The 21109-nt window shown below is 41.3% G+C and overlaps 1 protein-coding gene across 4 annotated transcripts in view; it reads right to left on the reverse strand.

Annotated features, from left to right (window-relative positions):
• Nucleotides 1-13570: 13570 nt before the first annotated feature.
• Nucleotides 13571-21109, reverse strand: part of RHOT1 (ras homolog family member T1) — a 69030-nt gene continuing 61491 nt past the window's right edge. For 2 of the 4 annotated variants that reach the window (XM_043964280.1, XM_043964277.1), the window contains exons 20-21: nucleotides 16409-16552; nucleotides 13571-14743 (exon numbers count right to left, since the gene is read on the reverse strand). In XM_043964280.1, coding sequence (XP_043820215.1) covers nucleotides 14626-14743; nucleotides 16409-16552 — 262 coding nt within the window. In that variant the 3' untranslated portion in view covers nucleotides 13571-14625. The remainder of the gene's footprint in view (nucleotides 14744-16408; nucleotides 16553-21109) is intronic. The other 2 variants (XM_043964281.1, XM_043964279.1) reach the window with 1 other exon arrangement.

Genomic DNA, 21109 nt, shown 5'->3' on the forward strand with positions numbered 1-21109 from the left:
CCTGAGACCATACCAAGATGCCCAAGTTACTCTTCTCTCCTCAAGTCTCTAGAACAACTCATGGGAGTAGCACGTTTGCATGCCTCCCCACCCCCAGTCTTCTGCTGCTCTAAGCCTTGTGATTCACTGATGGAAATTTAAAATAAGAAAATTGACTCATATCCAGAACTTACTGGAGAGGGCTGGAAGTGGAGTATTCCCTTCCATGACCTCTTGTCACAGATACTTAAGCTGGGGAATGCCCAAAGGAGATCTTACTTGGCACAGCATGGTAGGGTCTGATTTCCAAGGTCTCTTCTGGGATTAAGCTATTCATGGTCTTGACTGGAGAGGGAAGGCCCTTCTCAGTAGGTGACAGGCTTTTGCTTGGTTCTTCCTCACCAAGTGCAGTCCCAGGTAGCCCTTCTCCAGATGGCCTTGAAAGGTCACTCCTATGGAAAATAATGACCCCTCCCCCAATGAACCTCTTACAGATTAGTAGAGTCTATAGAATTGTGCCTACAAAGTCAGGGGGAACTGAAGAAGCAGCAGGAAGAGATGGGCTCATGGACCCAAGTGGGAAGAGTTAGTTTCAAAAAGGCAGAGGAATGGACAAAGGGGTGGATAAAGATAAAAAGAAATTTTGAGGTAGAAATGAAGTAGAGGCTATCTGGGCTGGAGGGTGTCCTCATTAAGCTAGGAGGTGGCATCATCTTCTACCTGGAAGGTTGGAAGGTGGGGACTGGAAGCTTAAAAATGGAAAAGTTTTAGGACAAGCATTGTGGGGGATGCAATGGAGTCTATAAAAGCAAATAAAACGATTGCTGGATCAGAAAATGAAATACAAAAAAGTCAAAGGGGCTGTCCGTGTGCCTCAAGTTATAAACCCACACATTTGCCTGTCACCACTCATATATGGCAAGTTATAGCAGCTTTTGTTCTGTCTGAAATAAAAATCTGCCCTGGGAGAGTTTTCTCTTTAACTTTCAGGCCACGGGGACATTGATAAGCTCAGCCTCTACTCTGGTTGCACCTTTTTTTTTTTTTTGATGAAAAAGCCTTTATTCAACACTTAGGATGTGCCAGGCACTGACTGAGGTAAGGGCTGGGTAGTCTATAGATGCCTACATTCCTGTGTACCAAGCTCATGGAAATTACTTCACCTGAAAAACAACCCAGAGATGGTGGGAGGAGGGGGAGTGTTCCCTGAGGAGCTCAAAGAAAACCTGGGAATATACACCTTCTTCCAGATCTTAAGCCCCAGAAACAGGAGAAATAAAGCCTACTCTTTCAAGGGGGCCGGGAAAGTGACAAAACCGAAACCTTCTGGGTGAGAAAGAGTGAAAGTCAAACCTGTGACAAGGACTTTAAACTCTTTCAGGTTTGCATTAATCACCATTTTGGACCCTGTCCAGAGCACCGACAGGATCAGCTAAACACAGGTCCAGAGAAGGGAGCACTCGATTCACACTCCCAACCCCTTTGGCTCTACCCAAAGACCCTACCTGAGCAGGTATCTTGCTACTTAGGAGCTGGTGACCCTGGTGATGCAAGCACAGATTCCTGACTCTCAGGCTAGGCTCTGGCAACCCTGAGCTATTGAATCTCCTTAGCCAATTTTTCTCCAAGGCTGATATTAGAATCCTTGGTACAACAAGTGGAGAGGCTTCTCTGTAGAAAGCTTGATGCTTTCTGCCCTTCAAGTTTGTTACTCTATTCATTATACCACACTTGCTCTGCTTTTCCAGTCAGAATGTTAGTTCACTCTTATGACATCACATTACCTTCTGCAGGCAGGCTCACTAAGGTATGATCCAATAAGCTGCATGGCTTTCCATAAAGTTTCAATCCACATAGCACGGAGTTTGGGCGTCTCTGCAGCCTGCCAAAACAGTGAGTATCAGGAACATATGGCTGGCTTCCAAATCTCACTGAACTTGACCCCAAAGTAGGTTAACATCAATCACTACTTGACCTTGTCACCCATTACTTTTCCATCTCTTTCAGCTGAAGCCAACATGAGACATGACTTAGGCAAACCCTTTGGGAGAGTTTAGGAAAAACCTATGGTGACACAGCGGGGATGAGGAGTGAGCCTGGAAAGTGTTTCAGGCTTGTTGCAACCTCATGGATTCCCAATGGAAAGGCTACTTCATTCCCTGAGTTTTGCATCATGTAGCCATTGTGTGCCTCAAGATAGAAGTGTTTGCAAAATACTTGTTATTGATAATTAAGCTACAAGAAGGTTTTGCTGTAAAGTTCTTGAAAAAAGGCTTTAAGAGAAATGGCCAGGAGGTGCTGAATATCTGTTTGTTGAACTTCAAGCATACAGGTTAGGCAAGATGCTGGGCATGTAGGGCTTTCTTTCTCTACCATGTTAGGCTGTGGACTGATCAGGTCAGCAGGTTTGGTCAGCTTCCACCTTTCTCTCCAGGGGAGAGAATCTGGGTTCATCAGTGACAGCATAGTATAGAGACCTTTTTCCTTTTGGATAAAGCCAGTCTTTATACCTGGTTGTTCCCACCTGGCACCTACAAGCAGCTTCACACCTTTTAAAAGGGAGCTGAAAAAAAAATAAATTTTAAAAAAAGGGAGCTGAACAGTGAGAAAAAGGTGTTTGAAAGAAGGGTAGAATTTAAAACAAAAAAATCCTCATCCCCATGATCCCACAGATTGGACAGTTACCTTCACAAAAGCCATCTTACCAGAATTTTCTTCTTCCCATTTTTCATTGTAATCTCAAAGAGGTAATCACCATTCAGTGTCCCAAATTCCCTCACAGCATGCACCTAAGAAAGGGCTCATCTTATTCTGGAAACAATGACCAATATACACAGTAATAATAAGTATTTTAGAATGCTTTTTTACTTTTCATAGGCTCATCAGAGCCTATAATCATGGATTTTAAGCTAGACAGGATGTTAGAACCCATCAAGTACAGTCCACTACTTTATAGATCAAGGAGACTGAGGCACAGGGTTATGCAGCTAGGAAGTGTCTGAGGTGGGATAAGAACCCTGGTCTGGTTGGTCTCCCTGCCTCAAATCTTCCCCACTGAAGTCGATCCTCCACTCAGCTGTCGAATTAATCTTCCTAAAGCACAGATCTGACCATGTCATCCCCCACTTAATAAATTCCCAAGGCTCCCTATCACTTTCAGGATCAAATATAAAATTCCATTTAACATTTGATGTCCCTTCCTACCTTTCCAGTCTTCCTACATCCTCCTTCCCATCCCCCCCCCCAAATATACTCTATTACCCAATGACACTACTGTTGTTCCTCGAACAAGAGTCTCCATTTCTGGGCATTTTCACTTGCTGTCCTCTATCCCTGGAATACTCTTCCCTCCTTATCTCTCCCTCTTGGCTTCCCTGGATTTCTTCAAGTATCAGATAAAATCCATCTTGTACAAGAAGTCATTCCTGATTCCTTATTTATTTATTCATCTATTTATTTATTTTTGTGGCTTTTTTGTGAGGCAATTGGGATTAAGTGACTTGCCCAAGGTCACACAGCTAGTAAGTGTCAAGTGTCTGAGGTCAGATTTGAACTTGGGTCCTCCTGAATTCAGGGCTGGTGCTTTATCCACTGCGCCACCTAGCTGCCTTCCTAATTTCTCCTTAAAGCTAATGCCTTTCCTCTGCTGATATACATACATATATGTATATATACACACACACACATATATGCACATATTTCCAATTTATCCTGTACATAGCTTGTCAATAGATGTTTGCGTGATGTCCCCTTCATTAGACTGAGCTCCTTGAGAACAGGGACAATTTTTGCCCTTCTTTGTACCCCTAGTGCTTAGCACAATGCCTGGCTTAATAAATGTGTGGCTAATTGATTTTAGGTCCAATGCCCTATCCACTATGTCACACTAGTCAGTTTTGCACACTATTCTACCTAAACTTATGACATCTCATAACTTTTACAGGTATGAAAACTGGGGCACAGAATGATTGGTCCAAGATCAGAAATAGTCAAAAGCCAAGCTGGTACTGTTGACTTCCATCCCCTGACACACAGGTCAATTCACTTTCTACAAAACCTCTTGGATATGCTTAGATTTAACAAGTGTAAGAAAAACACATCTAGCAGATAATGAAAAGAAACCTGAGACCTTCTTGCCAAGTGCCATGGATGCCCTGATGATGCTCTTGTTCTGTCAAACAGACTTTGCCTCATGATCTTGCCTTTAACTCTTTGCTCTTTTAAGGCAGAATAGATAGAGGTATTAGAGCAGGATTGTATTACTGTCTGTATCGGGCTGTGCATCTAGGGAATGAAGTGAGGAAACTGACTGAGAAAATCATTCTGTTCCATTTTATCTAGGTTTCCAACTGCTGGTGTCTGTTGTTGCTGCTGCTGTTTGGTTGTCTGACTCTCTGGATCCCATTTAGGATTTTCTTGGCAAAGATATGAGAGTGATTTTCCATTCCCTTTCCCAACTTATTTGACAGATGAGGAAACTGAGGCCAACAAGGTTAAGTGACTTGGGCAGAGTCACAAAGCTAGTAAGTGTCTGAGGCCAGATTTGAATTCAGGAAGAGGAGTCTTTCTGACTCTATGCATTGAGCCACCTGCACGGTGTTTTACAGGATGGCAAATCTAAAAAAACAAGTTCCACAACTCACACTCAGCATTTACTCCTAGCAAAAGGAGGACTTAAAAATGTGACTCCTAGAAAGGCTGAGCCAATACTACTCTTCCTAGCTGCTAGTCAAAAGGCAGCTTCAGTCCCATCTGCTCCAAAGCTTCTTTGTTTCCAGCCTACAGTGATCTCACCCCTCTGGAAAATTAAATAGATAGACAGATGGACTGACAGACAGACAGATAGAATATAGATACACATACAAACATATAAATAGTCTCTCTGTAAAAATTATTTCTATCACTTAATTGTAGATTGTATATACTATCTTGTGACATGCATGATCTTTTCCATTATCAGACCTAGTAACTAGGGCTATTGCTGTGTAAGTTGGCATGGAAAGAACGGAAAGATCCACCTTCCTAGGATGTTCTTTATCTTTCACTTGTGCTACCTGCACCAATGCCCATGGTACCTACCCAGAATCTGCAGTATTCAAAGGAAGGCTTCTCTTAGGTCAGTCAAGCCCATTCTTGGGGGTCATTGAGTATCACTGTCATAAAGCTCCATTTACTTACTGTGTGAATGTGGTATTGTCCTCGGAGGTAAGCCTGAAAGTAAACATCACCAACTCAGAAAGGGCCCTCAACCCTCTCTGATGAACGGGGCAGAAAATGAACAGGGGGCAAAAATAAAGCAAACACCTACTGCATCTCCACCCTTCTTCAGAAAGAAAGAGAAGGTAGTATTTTGAAGTCGGAACCAGTATTGCACCCACAAAAATTTCTAAAAGAGAAAAGGTATATTAAAAAATCATTATAGGCCACCAGGTGTTCTTTTATTAGTTATATGTATGCATGTATGTATGTATGTATGTGTGTATGTATACTTCCATCAGTTAGCAGCTTATCAACATACCACATTTTAATAGCAAAGACAGTGCTGGGATTCGTCCAATAATAAGGTTTACATGCAAACACATGTGTGTAAGGATTTTTATCCAAGATGTGGTTTTTCAAGGAAACAAAGTGATGTAAGGATAGAGAAACATTTCTTTGACGCATCTGTGATTTGAGATGGGTGTTCCATCTAATTATAGACTCACACCTTTCAGGAAACAGTGAGCTTACGGGCCTAAGAATATGTGGTTCTTCAATTTCATTGGCAATGTGGTGTAAAGCAAAGGTGTCGTCTTCATCTTTTTTGTGTGTCTTAGACCCCTTGGGCAGGCTAGTAAAGCCCCTTACCTCTCCTTTGCATAAAATAAAATGGAACAGATTACAAAGGAAACCAATTATATTGAAATACATTTATCAAAATATTAAAAGTTCACAGTCCTCGGGTTAAGAACCCCTGGTATAATGAAAAGAAAATTGATTGGGGTTACTGTAAGAGAGGCCTAGGTACTGATAATGATCACTATGTGACTATGGGCAAATATCAACCTCTATAGGCCTCAGTTTCCTCATTCATAAGGTGGGGATAATTCTTGTAGTTTTCTATCACACAGGGTGATTGGGAAGAAAGTATGCTGTAAACCCTAAAGCACATTATTATTATTATTGTGATGATGATGTGTGGCATTGTTTGCACGAATCAGGAAAGGAGGTCATCTTTGGCTGTTGAACCTAGAGCACCAGTCCATTTGCACAGGCTACTCGTTGATTGCCACTTTTGGGCATCCAGATGGAAGCAATGCATTATCTGGATGATGCTACAGGTCACTGGAGCCAAGTACCATTTCTGGAAAGGACAGCCAGAAGCCAGAGTAGTTCTGAAAGCTTCAGAAGTCTTTTCAGATATTGTTACAATTCTCCCGCTGGTCAGAGACTCCCAGGAAAACAAGGGCCGATGAATGTTCAGAAAGAAAACTATATTCCTTTTCACTTTTTAAAAAAATTTAATTTAATTTTTTTCCTTTTCACTTTTTAAATGATTTTTTTTTTACTGAAACAAACATCTTCATTTAACTTGTATTTCCATGTTAATGCTATATTTATTCTACGCCATAAGTTTCTTTTGGAGTGCTTTCTTCTTTTGTTTGTTTTTTTTTTTGGTGAGGCAGTTGGGGTTGTGACTTGCCTAGGGTTACACAGCTAGTAAGTGTTAAGTGTCTGAGGCCAAATTTGAACTCAGATCAGGATTCAGATCCAGGGCCGGTGCTTTATCCACTGCGCCACTTAGCTGCCCCGATGCTTTCTTCTTTTGAACTTAGGAATGATTTGTTCCTTTTCAGTAAGTGTCATCTCAGTATGGCAAGTGGTACTCCTGTATGGGTCAATTTGGCCATGAGCCCTCTAAGTAAGCCTTCATATTTTGGGAACCGCCTTAACCTGGATAAGCTCAATGAGCAGAGACTTCACATTCAAACTCTTCAGTTCTGTAGTTCTATTTTCAAGCATATAAAGCAAGCCCTTGAACACTGTCAGGGCCAAGGATCCTGAGTCCTGCCCCATCCCTTAGCCTGAGTTGTATCTGCCAACTCCCCCATTTGATGGATGGAAAGGAACATGCTGTGTGCTCTTGATGGCATGGGTAGTTTCACTGGGATTCTTGAAGTGGACTCAGAGATCTTAATGCCTTAGCATGATTTTATAGGAGTCTCTGGAGAAGAGATTGCCTCGTGATTTTAAGTGATTACCTAGGGTAGTTCAAATGAAGAGCTCTCTTCTACTTTATTTTTTTTCTTTGCTTCCTTCTATTTCTTTTATTATTTAAAATTTTCAAAAATCAATCTTTTGTTTTTATATCACCTTCATTTCCAAATATATCTCTTCTCTTCCTGGAGATTCATTCCTTGTAACAAAGAATAAAAGAGAAGGAGAAACTCTACCAAACTAACCAATGCACCCATGGGGTCTGACGTTTATAGTCAATATGCCACACTCAAAGGCCCCCATCTCTACAAAGAATAGGGAGGGAGGTGGATTTTCTTCTTTCTTCTTCCCTCCTATTTTTTCTTTTGTTTTTAAGTTTCTGTAGATACCTTTTGTTTGAAAATCACTTATATTTCCCAACATAACTTTCTCCCTTCCCCTTCCAGAAAGCCACCCCATGGAACAGAGTATTTTAAAAGTGTGTGTGGGGGGGGGACTAAAAATCCTATGAAAACAAATGTTGAAAACTATCTTTTCATGTAACTGGAAAAAAATAAAATACTTTTATCTTTTAAAAGGGGGGGGCAGCTAGGTGGAGCAGTGGCTAAAGCACTGGCCCTGGAGTCAGGAGGACCTGAGTTCAAATCTTGCCTCAAACATTTGACACTTACTAGCTGTGTGACCCTGGGCAAGTCACTTAATCCTTATTGCCCTGCAAATTATAAATAAATAAGGGGGAGGGGGAAGCAAGTTCATCAAAACTAACCAACACAATAAAAAAGTCTGATATTACATGAAGCGTATTCCCCACCTCTCCAAACTCTTCTTTGGGCTTAGCTTGGTCATTAGAATGGCACTACATTCTATTTCAATTTTTTATGGTTCTTCCCATTGACTTTGTTGTTGCTTTTAGACAATTAGGGTTAATAAAGAACTCCTTTGGGGAAAGGAGTTGGCTCTTAGAGCTATGGAAATAATGGGAAATTGGAGCTGTGTGGGATATTTCAGCAACCACTGGCTGAATTTACCTGATATGTAGTAGGGTAGAGTTGACAGAGAGCTAGCTTCAGCATCTGGAAGTCTTGGGCTCAGGTGCCCAATCTGACATGTGCCAGCTAAGGGACCCTGGGAAACTCCCTAAGATGGCATGATGCAATGGAAAGATCATTGGCTCTGGAGTGGAAGGACCTGGATTCCAATCTAACTTCTGTCCCTTTACTATTTGTGAAATCTTGAAGCCCTCCAATGTTGCTGGAGACAGTAAAGTAACCTGGTGATTTTTGTGGAATAATAACCTATGAATAGTCAACAAGAATCACAAAACTACTCCTAGGATCATAGATTTAAAGCTGGAGTCACATGGCTAATAAGTATCTGAGACCTGATTTGGAACCAGATCATTCTAACCCTAATCCAACCCTTTCTCCACTACTCCTCTCTCATCCTTTGACTGGGGAATTTGTTTCAACATCTGCTAAGACAGGATTTCAGTCTGGTGAAGAACTCCCTGGTGAGGAAACTCCCTTCCACATACATTTCACTAACTGTATGTGAATTAAAGAGTTTTTTTTCCAGTTGTTTGGGGACATTAGGAGGATGAGGGACTTTCCTGAGGTCCAGAACTTGAAATCAGTTCTTCCTCAACTCCAAGTTCAGCCATTTCTATGTCTTCCCATGTTGGGAATATGTGCAAGGAAACAATTAAAAAGAAAAAGCTACACTAATGTTTGTAGTTATGCCATAAATGCCCAATGCTATCCATCTTGTAGTACACCATGGTAAAGGAGACTAAATCATATAAAGATTAGCGGATGCAAATACTGTATAGAGAAATATCTATATGGAATAATATAAAGTGAAAAAGCAGAGCTGTTTGTACTGTGTACAAGGTAACAATTGTGTAAGAAAACAGGCATGTGTATACATTCATGTAGGTATAAGCAGAAATTTCTGTTAACTTGCCATGGTGCTTAAGAGCTCTTATTTTTTTTTTTAAAGAAATAGAGGGGGGAGGGCTAGGTGCCACACTGGATAAAGCACCAGCCCTGGATTCAGGAATGCCTGAGTTCAAATCCAGCCTCAGACACTTGACACTTACTAGCTGTGTGACCCTGGGCAAGTCACTTAACCCTCATTGCCCCACTTAAAAAAAAAAAAAAGAAGAAATAGAGGGGTGAGCCAGGACTTGTGATCTTATTAGTATATTTAATACCCAGGTAAGGAAATTCTCTCTACAAAAGCACCATCAGCCCCTTTCTCTGCAAGTTATAGTCTAAGGACAAAGGTGTCAATCACCAGACAGGTTACAAAGCTCCTAAGTGTGACTAGAACCAGATTAAAATGTAATTGGGAAATATCTAACAAAATAAGTAAAAAGACAATAGAACATAGATGTTAATGTATGGTTTTCTAGGTCAATAAGCAAGGATCCCCATTTCTATTTGAGTTTGATAAACCATTCTAAGAGATTTCCCTCAGGCACCAAGAGCTGAAGAGACATGCCCAGGGTCACAGGGACATGTGTCAAGAGATGGAACTTGAACTCAGGTCCTACCGACTTCCAAGTCAGGTCTCCATCTGTTGTACTGTACTGCCTCATCACGTTCTGATTTAAAAACAACAACAAAAAAAACCAAAACAAAAAACTGTAAAATCCCTCTAAATACAAAATAAAAAGCTAAAGTACTGGCAAGAAATTAAGAAATATGTAACTCAAAGTTGTTACGTCTTCTGAATTTGAGATAGGCATACACATTTTAAAGCCAACTTTCACATTCAGTCTGGCTAGGAAGCCAACTTTGGGTGCAATGCTGATGAGAAAAGCAAAAGTAAAGAGACTGTTCTTTACATTCATAACATCTGCACAGACCTTGAGGTAACAAATGAGAAGATCTGACAGATGCTGGATCTATCACAACAGCTTATGGACTTGATCTAACCACCCGGTTGTACATTTTGTGTTCCTTTCTTTTTTTGAAACTATCGGATGAAATGTTTGCAGTTTTTTTCTCCCCTTTGGAATTGGTCAAAGCTATGGCATTATGTTCCTCCATCCCGAATGCGTCCTTTTTAGTAAAGTTTTATACCCTCCTAAAGAGCTAGAACATATCAGTGCTACACGAAATTAATGGACTTATCCTTCCTTTCCATTAATAATTCAGTGGGCAAAGTGAGGAGGACCTGAGTTCTGGCCCCAGATATTTCTTAGCTGTGTGGCCCTGGGCAAATCACTTAACCTCTCAGCCTCAGTTTTCTCATCTGTAAAATTGGGTTAATAGTATATACCCCCCAAAATAGTATCTACCTCCCAGGATTGTTGTGACAATAAAAAAAAATATGTAGCGCACTTTGCAAACCTTAGATTACTATATCAATGCTATTGTTATTATTATTATTAAACTGCTTTGGAGGGAAAATACATCATTAAGGTTGTTTGGCTAGAGGTTTGTTGAAAGCATAAAATTAAAAAAATAAAAACAAAATTAAGAACCTCTTTCTCCTTCTTCAAATACTGAAATGTTTGTTGAGAATTGCTAAGTTAATAAAAAAGGAAAAAATTTAAATAAGTAAGTTAGCTAAACTACTTACCATTTTATCTTTTCTTTTCTTCAGGAAACTTTCAAAAACCAAATCATCTCCGTGAGCCATTACTTCAACTTCCTGTCACCCTGTGCAGGTTTTTACCTTGCCATTGGCACCAGGTTCACCAGGGACAGTTCCTCTTTTCCAGCTTCCCCAGGCTGGTGACAAGACAGGAGGAGCTGGGCAGAGAACATTCCAAACTCACCTCACTTCCTCTCCTGAGCGTCTCCAAACAGCTCACCCACTACAGCACCCCCCACCCCCATCCCAAGCTCTCTGACATTAGGGAGTGATTCTTCTGCAACACTTGACAGCATTTACAAATAAATTAGGACACTTTGCTCCTTGGTTGTTTAGACTCATGTCCATGTTAACATGAAAGATATTGTCCTGGGCCGGGATAAAATAAAGCAACTGTCTAGATGTGATGTAAAAATACTGCTTAGGCAGATAATGTATGACACTATGAAACTCCATAGTCGACATGATGGATAGAAATGTCTGTTCCTATGATTGCTTTGCAATATATTATTGGCTGCTTATAATAAAAGTGGCCCAAGAAATGCATATAGGAAGTATAACCATTTGCTCTCCAACAAATAGGGTCTCTTTTTAAGTCTCATTCTATTTTCTAGTTAGTACTACTTACTTTTATTTCAATTGAAAAGATTTCTTTTTCAATCTCAATTTTCTATTTCCCAGAGGTTTCCCTGCCCCCACCCCCTTTGGTATTCTACTTTTTTTTTTCCTGAGCAAATTACAAAACCCAAAATAATTTTTTTCCTGTTATTACTGCATTTAACCCATCTGCTTTTCTTTCTCTTACATTTCTTGCCCCTTAAAAAATATTTGGGGGCAGCTAGGTGGCGCAGTGGATAGAGCACCGGCCCTGGAGTCAGGAGGACCTGAGTTCAAATCCGACCTCAGACACTTAACACTTACTAGCTGTGTAACCCTGGGCAAGTCACTTGACCCCAATTGCCTCACTAAAAAAATAAAAAATTTAAAAAATATATTTGGCAGGAGGAAAGGGTGGAGAGAAATAAATAAGAATGTTGATCATTTAACTTTGTAAAGGGATACTTTTAGAGGTAGGAGAGAAGTTATTTTACTCCTTGCCCAGCTGCCTCTTACACTGATTCCCCTCCTGTCCCATTTCTATAAACTTCCTAAACTGGAGGTGTAGGGCCATCAGCCTCCCCAGTACACTTCTATCCCCCAAGAGGGCATGCCAACAGTTTCAACAGTTTGCTACAGTGAGCCAGTTCTTTCTTCCAAAGTTAAAAGTGCTTAAATCCCAAATCAGAAACTTCCAAGATTCTAAATATATATGTATGTATATATATGTACATATATATATATACACATATATTTTTTTTGATCACTTGTCAATAATCTCTGAATCTCTCACACAAGAAGAAAAACACTCAGAAAAGCAATGGGAATAAGAATTTCAAAGCTTACTAAAATGTGTGTGTGTGTGTGTGTGTGTGTGTGTGTGTGTGTGTGTGTGTGTGTGTAGGGGTTAACAGGTACTAGACGCTTATATACTATTTCTTTTCTCCCACTTTAGAGTGAAATAGACAAACCATTTAACCTCTCACAGTCTTATCATCTGTCTGTAGGGACACTTGAACTACCCACCACATGGGATGGTTGTGGGGAGGAAGGTTGCCAGTTTTAAAGTGTTACCTAAGTTTGGTTTTTAATGTATCAGGGGAAAATGGGGAAGCAAATAAGTAAATAGGGTGCAGGGCCTATAAAAATGGGTAATTCATCATCGTGTGTAGCTACTGTGCTGTCTGAAGAAAGGCTCAGCTCTCTGAACTGAAATGGCAATCTATAAATGACTTCTGAAAATCCTTCAGGAACCACTCATCCCCTGAATACTATCGAATGCAACACCTCCGTCCTCCTGTTTTTAAATACATGTGGCCTTTTGTTTGAATGGTGGACTGAAGACTTGGGAGGGCAGATGCCTAGGAGGGAGCGTCCAAGTCTCTGGAGGAATGCCTGCTATCTACAGGCAATGTCTCCTCCCTTCCCAGTCTTGACCCCTTTGTGACCCATCCCTTGCTCCATGGTCGTCCTGTTGCAGCTCCCCTCTTCCTGAATCCAGGCCATCATCCCTCCCCCTCCACTCTTCCTCACGTGCCGCTGGACTGAGATGGAAGGAGGCACAGCATGGGGCTGGTTTGTTATCCAGTCCATGGGACCCTCACCCCAGCAAGGCAGTCCTTTTACTCCTTTCCTAATTGAGTCCCTATCCCATCCCCCACCCCCAGTGGTTCTTCCTGAGCTGACCTCCCCTTCCCTCTTCAGATATACCACAGCACCCTATGCTGCCTCCATCTTGGGGAGGTCCCCTCCAAAGTTACTTACTCTGAATTTGATGTGTCTATATCTATATATGTACATGTGGTCTCTGATATTAGAAAGAAGTTCCTTGAGGACAGGGACGGTTTTGCTTTTGTCTTTGAATCTTCAGTGCTTTGCACAATGTTTGGCATACAGTAAGCACTTAATTGGGGCAGCTACGTGGATAAAATATTGGCTCTGGAGTCAAGAGGACCTGAGTTCAAATCTGGCCTCACACTTACTAGCTGTGCAACCCTGGGCAAGTCACTTTACCCTGTTTGCCTCAGTTTCCTCATCTGTCATACAAACTGGAGAAGGAAATGGCAAAGCCCTCCAGCATCTTTGCCAAGAAAACCCCAAATGGGGTTACAAAGATTCTGACATGACTGTAATGACTAAACAAGAACAAAGCGCTTAATAAATGCTGGTTGAAGAGAAGACCCAACATAAAAAATGAACCACAGGACACATTAGTTATTTATTGAAATACTTTAAAAGGCTGATGATGGAAAAAATAAGTTTATCGTGAGGGTTTAGATTCATTAGATTTATTCTTTCATTTAAAAAAGTTGCTGTCTACAGGGAGTTCGAACCAGGTATAGAACACATCAGGAAGCATGCGGCTACTGTGATATTCTACAACAGAGCAAGAACTGTGCACTCCCTTGGCACCACAGACAAAGCCTGGACACGGTGATTTACAGTTTAGAGGAAATCAAACAGTAATGGCCTTCGGAACTAGAAACATTCATAATGTATAAATGGGCTCCTCCCACATTGTGTGATCTGAAAGGGTTTAAAAAAGATAACATACTCAAAATAAGGAATATACGATAATTACACTGATTCTTTTGCTATGTGACTTTTTCAAAGTCTTGCTCCACCCTCAAAGGGGAGCCTCACATCCGGCTGTGCACGTCAGAGACCATACCGAGCCTCGGTGGCTGGTGTGCCAGCGTGAAGCTGTCCTTGAAATGGAACAGAACTCTATTGGAAAATTGATGCCTACCCTCCATGGAGAGCCAATTGTGAACTGTGCCCCCTCCCACCCCACTCACAAAGCATCATTTCCAATGAATGTGAAATAAATAAGTAATTCATGAGCAAGTACAACTGAGCTGAACTAAAACCTATGATAATGAGTTCCAATTAACCACTAATATGATACTATGTGGAAACGTCTGTGGACAGCATTCCCCTCACTCAGTTTCTTTGGGAAGCCACAGATCTTGCTGCCTGAATATGTACATTATTTACAAAACATTCCCTTTTGGCCTCTGTAGCACAGCCACCTTCCTGTGGCCACTGGGCAGAACTCTCCTTTGCATACACCAGCCAATACTGCAGTCATTGCTATCTTTTAAAATACTCTTATGCCAGAATTACAAAGATTAATAAAGTAACTCTGCATATATAAATATCTCAACGTTTCTAGCAGAATGTAAAGCATTCAGAATGTACATAAAAGTACTGGTTTTTGGTAGGGCCAGCATTGTTTTGTCATCTAAATCATCGTTGTTTCAACAATGCTTTGTACATGGCAAACCCCAAAACGGCAAACACGGTAGCACCAAAACTTGCTCGAAGCCAAAACGTGGAGCTCTTGAGGTCAGCTTGCGTCACGTGCCTGCAGTCAGAAAACAGAAGCCGTTTCAAAAACAGGATTTATTTAAGAACATGTGTTACAACAATCAAGAACTTTTAGGGAAGTATTAGGACACTTGTCAGGCTAATTCAAAACACTTATGTTTACTGAAACTTTTCATTAGTACAACTTATAACATAGTTTAGCCATAATCATTTATGGAGGAAGAGAGGGAGTAGCTTTGCAATTTGCTAACATTTTGGAATAGATGTGGTCTGGGATTGTTCATTGCTGCATTTTTCTCATGAAGAAAGACCAATAAGTAGGTAAAAAAGCAACCCACAATTTTAAATTATCGGCTGGGTCATTATAAATGAAAAATCTGATCAAGTTTTCACATCTTTTTTTTTTGGGGGGGGGGTCAATGGGGGTTAAGTGACTTGCCCAGGGTCACGCAGCTAGTAAGTGTCAAGTGTCTGAGGCCAGATTTGAACTCAGGTATTCCTGAATCCAGGGCCGGTGCTTTATCCACTGTGCCACCTAGCCGCCCCCCCTAGTTTTCACATCTTTGATGGTGATTTTGGTGAATTCAAACAATGAGTAAAATCACCCCAGCCCAGGAGCCTCAAAGTACACTATGTAGCTTAGTGACAAGTGACAATACTTTTCTAAGAGCAGTGATAAAGCAAACTTTGGAAATCCTAGTCCCCTTTTAAAAATTTGGAAGAACCCTCCCCCACCAAAGTGACAAAAACCAAACTACTAGTTTGCATTCCACTGAAAACTTGTTAATAGGAAATCAAGTGTTAGTGACACAGGCAGGGACAACAGTCCAAACCAAAAGACACAATGGAACATGGTAGGGTGACAATGGTTGGATGACATAAAAGAAGCCATGTTATGCAGGACGAGGGTAGGCAGGACAGCCAATGACCCCAATCTCCCCCAGTAACACAGACGAAGTTTTTGAGCATGCTCAGTTAAAAACACTGCTGGCCACCCTCAAGAGTATCAAGTATGACAGCTTACCACAAGGAAGACAGAGCTATAAAGCTGAGGTGGGACCAATGACTTTATTCAAGTGTCACCAAAGTTTAGTTAAGCAAATGCAACTGATGTGGGAAACCTATGGATTAAAGGGCTTATGGGCATCGTCTAGGCTAGGTTATTTTTAGACCTACCTACATTGAAGAAACAGCTTTTAGGTGAAAGTTAAATGTCTACAAGGAATGAGACACCAAGTGTATAAACACATGCGAAAGAGAGTTAATAGCCAAGATATAAATTATACCAAATGATTTTGCCCCTCGACTAGTCACAGATTGCAGAATTACCTTAGTTTCTAAACATTTCACTGCCATGTTGTAGCTAGGGTGATTCTGCATTCCATGAGCCCCAGGGACTGGGAGAAAGCAATACAAGGCTCAGTATTCCATGCTTATCAGTAGTGCCCAGCAGCCCAGCACTCCATTACTCTCCCTCACACATCAAAAGAAAAGTAAATCTCTATTTTAAAATTATTCTTTATGTGTGTTTTTTCGGAGTAAAATGATAACACAGGTGCATTCCATCTTGCAAGTTAGTTCTTTCAACACACAATATCTTGGGGTTTTAAAAATCACTCAAGGAACTAGATATCTGGGTTTCAGATTTTCCAATTGGAAAACACCCAGCAGGGTCAAACCTGTGAAGCGTGGGAAATGTTACCTGGCTTCAAGAAAAAGTGGACCGTGAGATGACTCCATGAAGATGGAATCTTCTACGGAGCTGACTGCGTGCACCTGGTGAACAATACTGCCTTCGTCGTCTGCTAACAGCGTGGCACCCCACTCAGCTACCTGGGCTCTTAACCTTTTGCACACATGCACAGTTGTGGTTCATGGCACAGCTTAATATAGCAAGGGTCTTAAAATATACCTCTCAGTCACACACCCCATAATTCAAATTGGGTTACTAGTTTGCATTGCTTTCTTTGTCTCCTTCTTTCTACTTTTTTCAGACTTTAAACGTTTACTCTATAATGGGATTATCACATCCAATAAATACTTTGTTAAAAATAAACTTTAATGCCTGAATAAGCAAAACTAGGGCTCTTGTACACATTTCCCTATACATTCTTACCACTGCTGTTTCTAATGACAGATCTGAGACACTTGGATTAGCTCCTTGAACCCACTACCATTCTGCACTTTTTGGCAAAATATGGGCAGACCAAGTATCCATTTATGATGAATACCCAGGTCCTGACATATCTGGGTCACCCAATCACCAGAGATAAATCACCCAGAGTCTAAATTTTTTGGCCTTTACCTGCAGACTAATTAACCATTACAGAAATACCATGTATGAAAACTAACACACAGCCCCAACCAACTAACACCTTAGAAGCTACAAAAGACACACAAGTTTACAATGAGTGATGCTTTCATGGCTCGTGAGAGTCTCTAAACTACTCCACGTCAAGAGGTCCATAATTTACAATAGGAACACAGATTACAGGTCCGTTAGGGAGCCTCTCTTATAGTGGGCTCCCATCAGCAGCCAAAGCAATGAGATTTCTCTCCTCAGTATTGAAGGTGTTCCTTACCTTCTCTGCTTCAGAAACAGTCCTTTAGTCCCTGCTCTCCTGCTGGCATTAAGCTCACATTTTACCAACATGGAGGAAAACAGGTGTTTCTTGTTTGTTTTTATTTTTTTAACCTTGGGGAAGAAGAGGAAGGGCTGGCTTGCGGTAATCATATGAAAAATAAGGTCAAAATGATTTCCCAACACAGAATCTCTAATTCTGTAAGATGTTTAATGTAGGCTCCTCTTTGTGGAGTTACAACAGGGCACTGCTCCTGAAGAAAATATCCATCTTGACTTGACAGCTTAGTTTTCATTAGCTTTGTAAAACAGTATTTATCTATTCCCCACAGCACTCTATGTAATACAAGTGCGCATATTTACACATGAGAAACATCAGATACAAGCACTGCTGAGGCTTACCTCACATAAATACATCCCCTTAATGCTGCTAGTTTATTATAATACTTAAGGCAAGCAACCACTTACTTACTCATAAAATATTTCCATGTCTTTATCAGTGTTACAGATATTCCATGACATGGAAACATACTTGGGAAAATAAATTATTCTTTTCCTAAATGGACTTGAGAGCTGTACTAACTAGGCAGTATTTATAACAGAGAAGGCATTTGTAAATCTGACAGCACATCTGTCATCACTCAGCTCCCTGACATCACGTGAACAGAGACAAGAGGGATGTAATAGGTATTAGTCAAGGAAGTAGCAAGGTCTGATTCATGTTGGTTATTTCAGGAGCTCTCTAGCCTAAGTACAAGCACTGGTTTCATAAAACCACGCTATATTTCATATGCAAAGGCAAGCCAAACCCATCCCTCAGAGATCCCAAAGCACAAATCTTTCATAGGGGCTCATGCCAATGATAGTTTTAGAAGACACATCGATATCTTATGACACATCTTTTCTAGCCCAACTAGCATTCGAGCATCTCCTCATGTTGCTGGCCAACACAAGGCCATAGAGTTCAGCAATTCTCAGCGGCAATATCTGATTGGAACATAAATACTGAATTAAGTATGATTAAGTGCTTGAAGGAGCCTTTACTTAAGTGAATGGTGTTTATATAGGTGCCTACAATACAGGGCCACAAACATAATTATATATGTACAGGTTGAGCCCCAAGTCCCTGCAACATGATGAAAATTAGCACCGCTAAGTATATGTTTCTATTTCCCTTGCTTTTTGCTTTATAAAACAAATGTCAAGTTTGTTTTAAAATTTGAAAAATAGGCTGAAATTTATATTGGGCAAACATCAATACTTTTGGGGGGGGCAGGGCAATGAGGGTTAAGTGACTTGCCCAGGGTCACAAGCTAGTAAGTGTCAAATGTCTGAAGCTGGATTTGAACTTAGGTCCTCCTGAATCCAGGGTCCGTGCTTTATCCACTGCACCACCTAGCTGCCCCCTATCAATACATTTATAAGTAACCTCAAAGGGACTCAGTTAAAAATCAGAATTAAATCTACCACAGAACCTACAAATTGAGGGGAGAAGAGGAGAGTAACTGACCAGTGAAAAAAAGTGCTTTACTGTATAAAAAGTACTTTGCTTACATTAACCCTGTGAAATGGGTAGCAGAAGCACCACAACTTCCCTTTTATAGAGGAGAAAGCTGAGGCTAAACAAGTTATCTCTGGGTGACTTGGCAAAGCCAGACCCAAGGAAGCCTAGGCCATGTGACCCTCAAGCTGAGGGCCTTTTCCAGTACAACACAGTAAGTCTCATGTTACAAACACCTAGGCAGGGTGTTAAACTGGGGAGAGGGGGGCGCGGGAACAACGACATTAAAATGGGATAAAGAATAATTCACTTTCCTTCAGTATCAAATGCAAGCCATTTCACAATGGGAAGAATTCCCTAGGACAAGCTTTCTGGGGCTTAACAAAATGACCTTCGGGGGTCCTAGAAGTGCTGCTACAAAAACCACTCGGAATACTGAGAGGCAGGGTACAAGGCAGGAGGACGAGGTGCAAAGAAATCACAAATTCTGGAGTTGGTGGGGGGACCCTTACTCCTGGCGGGGCTGTGGGCAAGTGACCAAACAACAGTGGTCCTCATTTCCTCTTCTGCAGTTTCAGAGTTTGACCTGGCCCGCCTGAGGACCCCTCCAACTCCAGATCTAGGATGTGTAACGACTGGAATGACGCCACCTGCTGGAGACTTACTGTAGGAAAGCTCCATCATGAGGAGAAGGCCTCTGAGGGCAAGGCTTTCCTTTGGTGTCAGGAAGGAGAGGGGGCGAGGCGGGCTCTCTTGCTCTCTCTTTCGTCAGGACGCTGGTGGAGAGTGGAGCTAGAAATGCACTCTCCCTTTAATAGATAGATGGCCTTTCTCTTTCTCTTCACCAAATTCTTATTCTCCTTAAAAAATGCTTAAAAGACTTAAACTCTTGCTAAAGCTTATAATTTACTGGCGACCACTCATTAGATTTTAGATAGCATAGCTAGAATTTTAGCCCCCTTTACAGATGTGAGAATGGGAAAGGGAAAGAGCAGGAAGGCCAGGCCTATGACAAAGACCACTCTAGCTGTTCCTGTGTGTCTCCTCCAATTATCCCTGACCCGAGTATACTCTTTCCTTTTCTTTTTCTCCTTTGTAATCTGATCCCTGTCAAATATAACCCCCTAAGAACACGTTCTCTGGACATTCCATGCACATGTGCACACACACTTGCCCTCTAGGCATGAAGTTAACTTAGAAGAACAAAATAAATCACCATAGTTTTTCTACAAAGTCCAAGCTACCACGTACCTACCAACCATAGCTAATACCACATTCGAGTACCAGAGCTACAAAAATGAAGCCCATTTGGGCCTCCCCAAACTAAAGCAGAGGCAACTCTACTCCATCCTGCTTGTTTGGGTTGTTTGTTTGCTTGGAGGGCAAGGGGGGCAGGGATGTCACTGCCGGGGACTCTGTCTGAGTGTCCAGCAATGCAGATTGTCAACTATCTATATACCTCAGACCCTCAGGAACTCAAGAACCTTGGACTGAAGTGATTAGCTCATGCTAACACAGCTAGTTAGGGGTCAGAGACAGGACTACAAGGCCAGCCTGTCACCTGCTCTGCAGCTTGGCCTAGCCTAACCAAGTCTTCTAAAGACTGTCTTGCAAAGACATGAAATTACATGTGCATTAGTGTCCTGACTTCATTTTCCTTTCTCTATTCCTTCTTTGGCATAAAATATTTTGAATATGAAAGTTGACTCTATTCATTCAAACTGTAGGCCCCTGAGTCACAATATAACGCAACATTTTGGTGACATGAAATGTTTCAATCTGCCTCTTCTAGAAATATTTTTTAAATGTACAATATAAGTGCCCATTGTGGGTTCTGGAAGCAAGCTGTTAACTGAGCATGCCTTAATACTAACATACTTTGGGAAAGGACAGAACTGTGGCCTCCTGCCCAGGAATGCTCCCCTGGACATCAGCACAATCCAGATTTGTAGAAGATGGAAGTTATAGAGAAATGCTCTAATATCTAAGTGCGTCTTAACAGACAAACTAAAAGGAGCATCAGATAAGGCAAACCACAGCTTGCCCGATATTTTAACATACCGATAAACAGATCTGTCAACTAAACAACAAAATCTAAAAGATGCAAGCAGCAGCAATTTACTTGAGACTTTAACAAGTTCTTGTGTAAAGTGAGTGAAAACAATATCAACGAGCAAACTTTTGCAAGGGACCAGCTGCTTTCATGGGAAAAGCCTAACTGAAAGGCATATGGGCAGTGAGCTCCTTGAGTTGCAGTCAGGCACCGATTAGGCACCTCAGAGATTCCGTCAGGTGCTCGGGGAACAACATTAAAAAAAAAA

Source organism: Dromiciops gliroides, chromosome 4 (assembly GCF_019393635.1).
Source record: "Dromiciops gliroides isolate mDroGli1 chromosome 4, mDroGli1.pri, whole genome shotgun sequence".
NCBI lineage: Eukaryota > Metazoa > Chordata > Mammalia > Microbiotheria > Microbiotheriidae > Dromiciops > Dromiciops gliroides.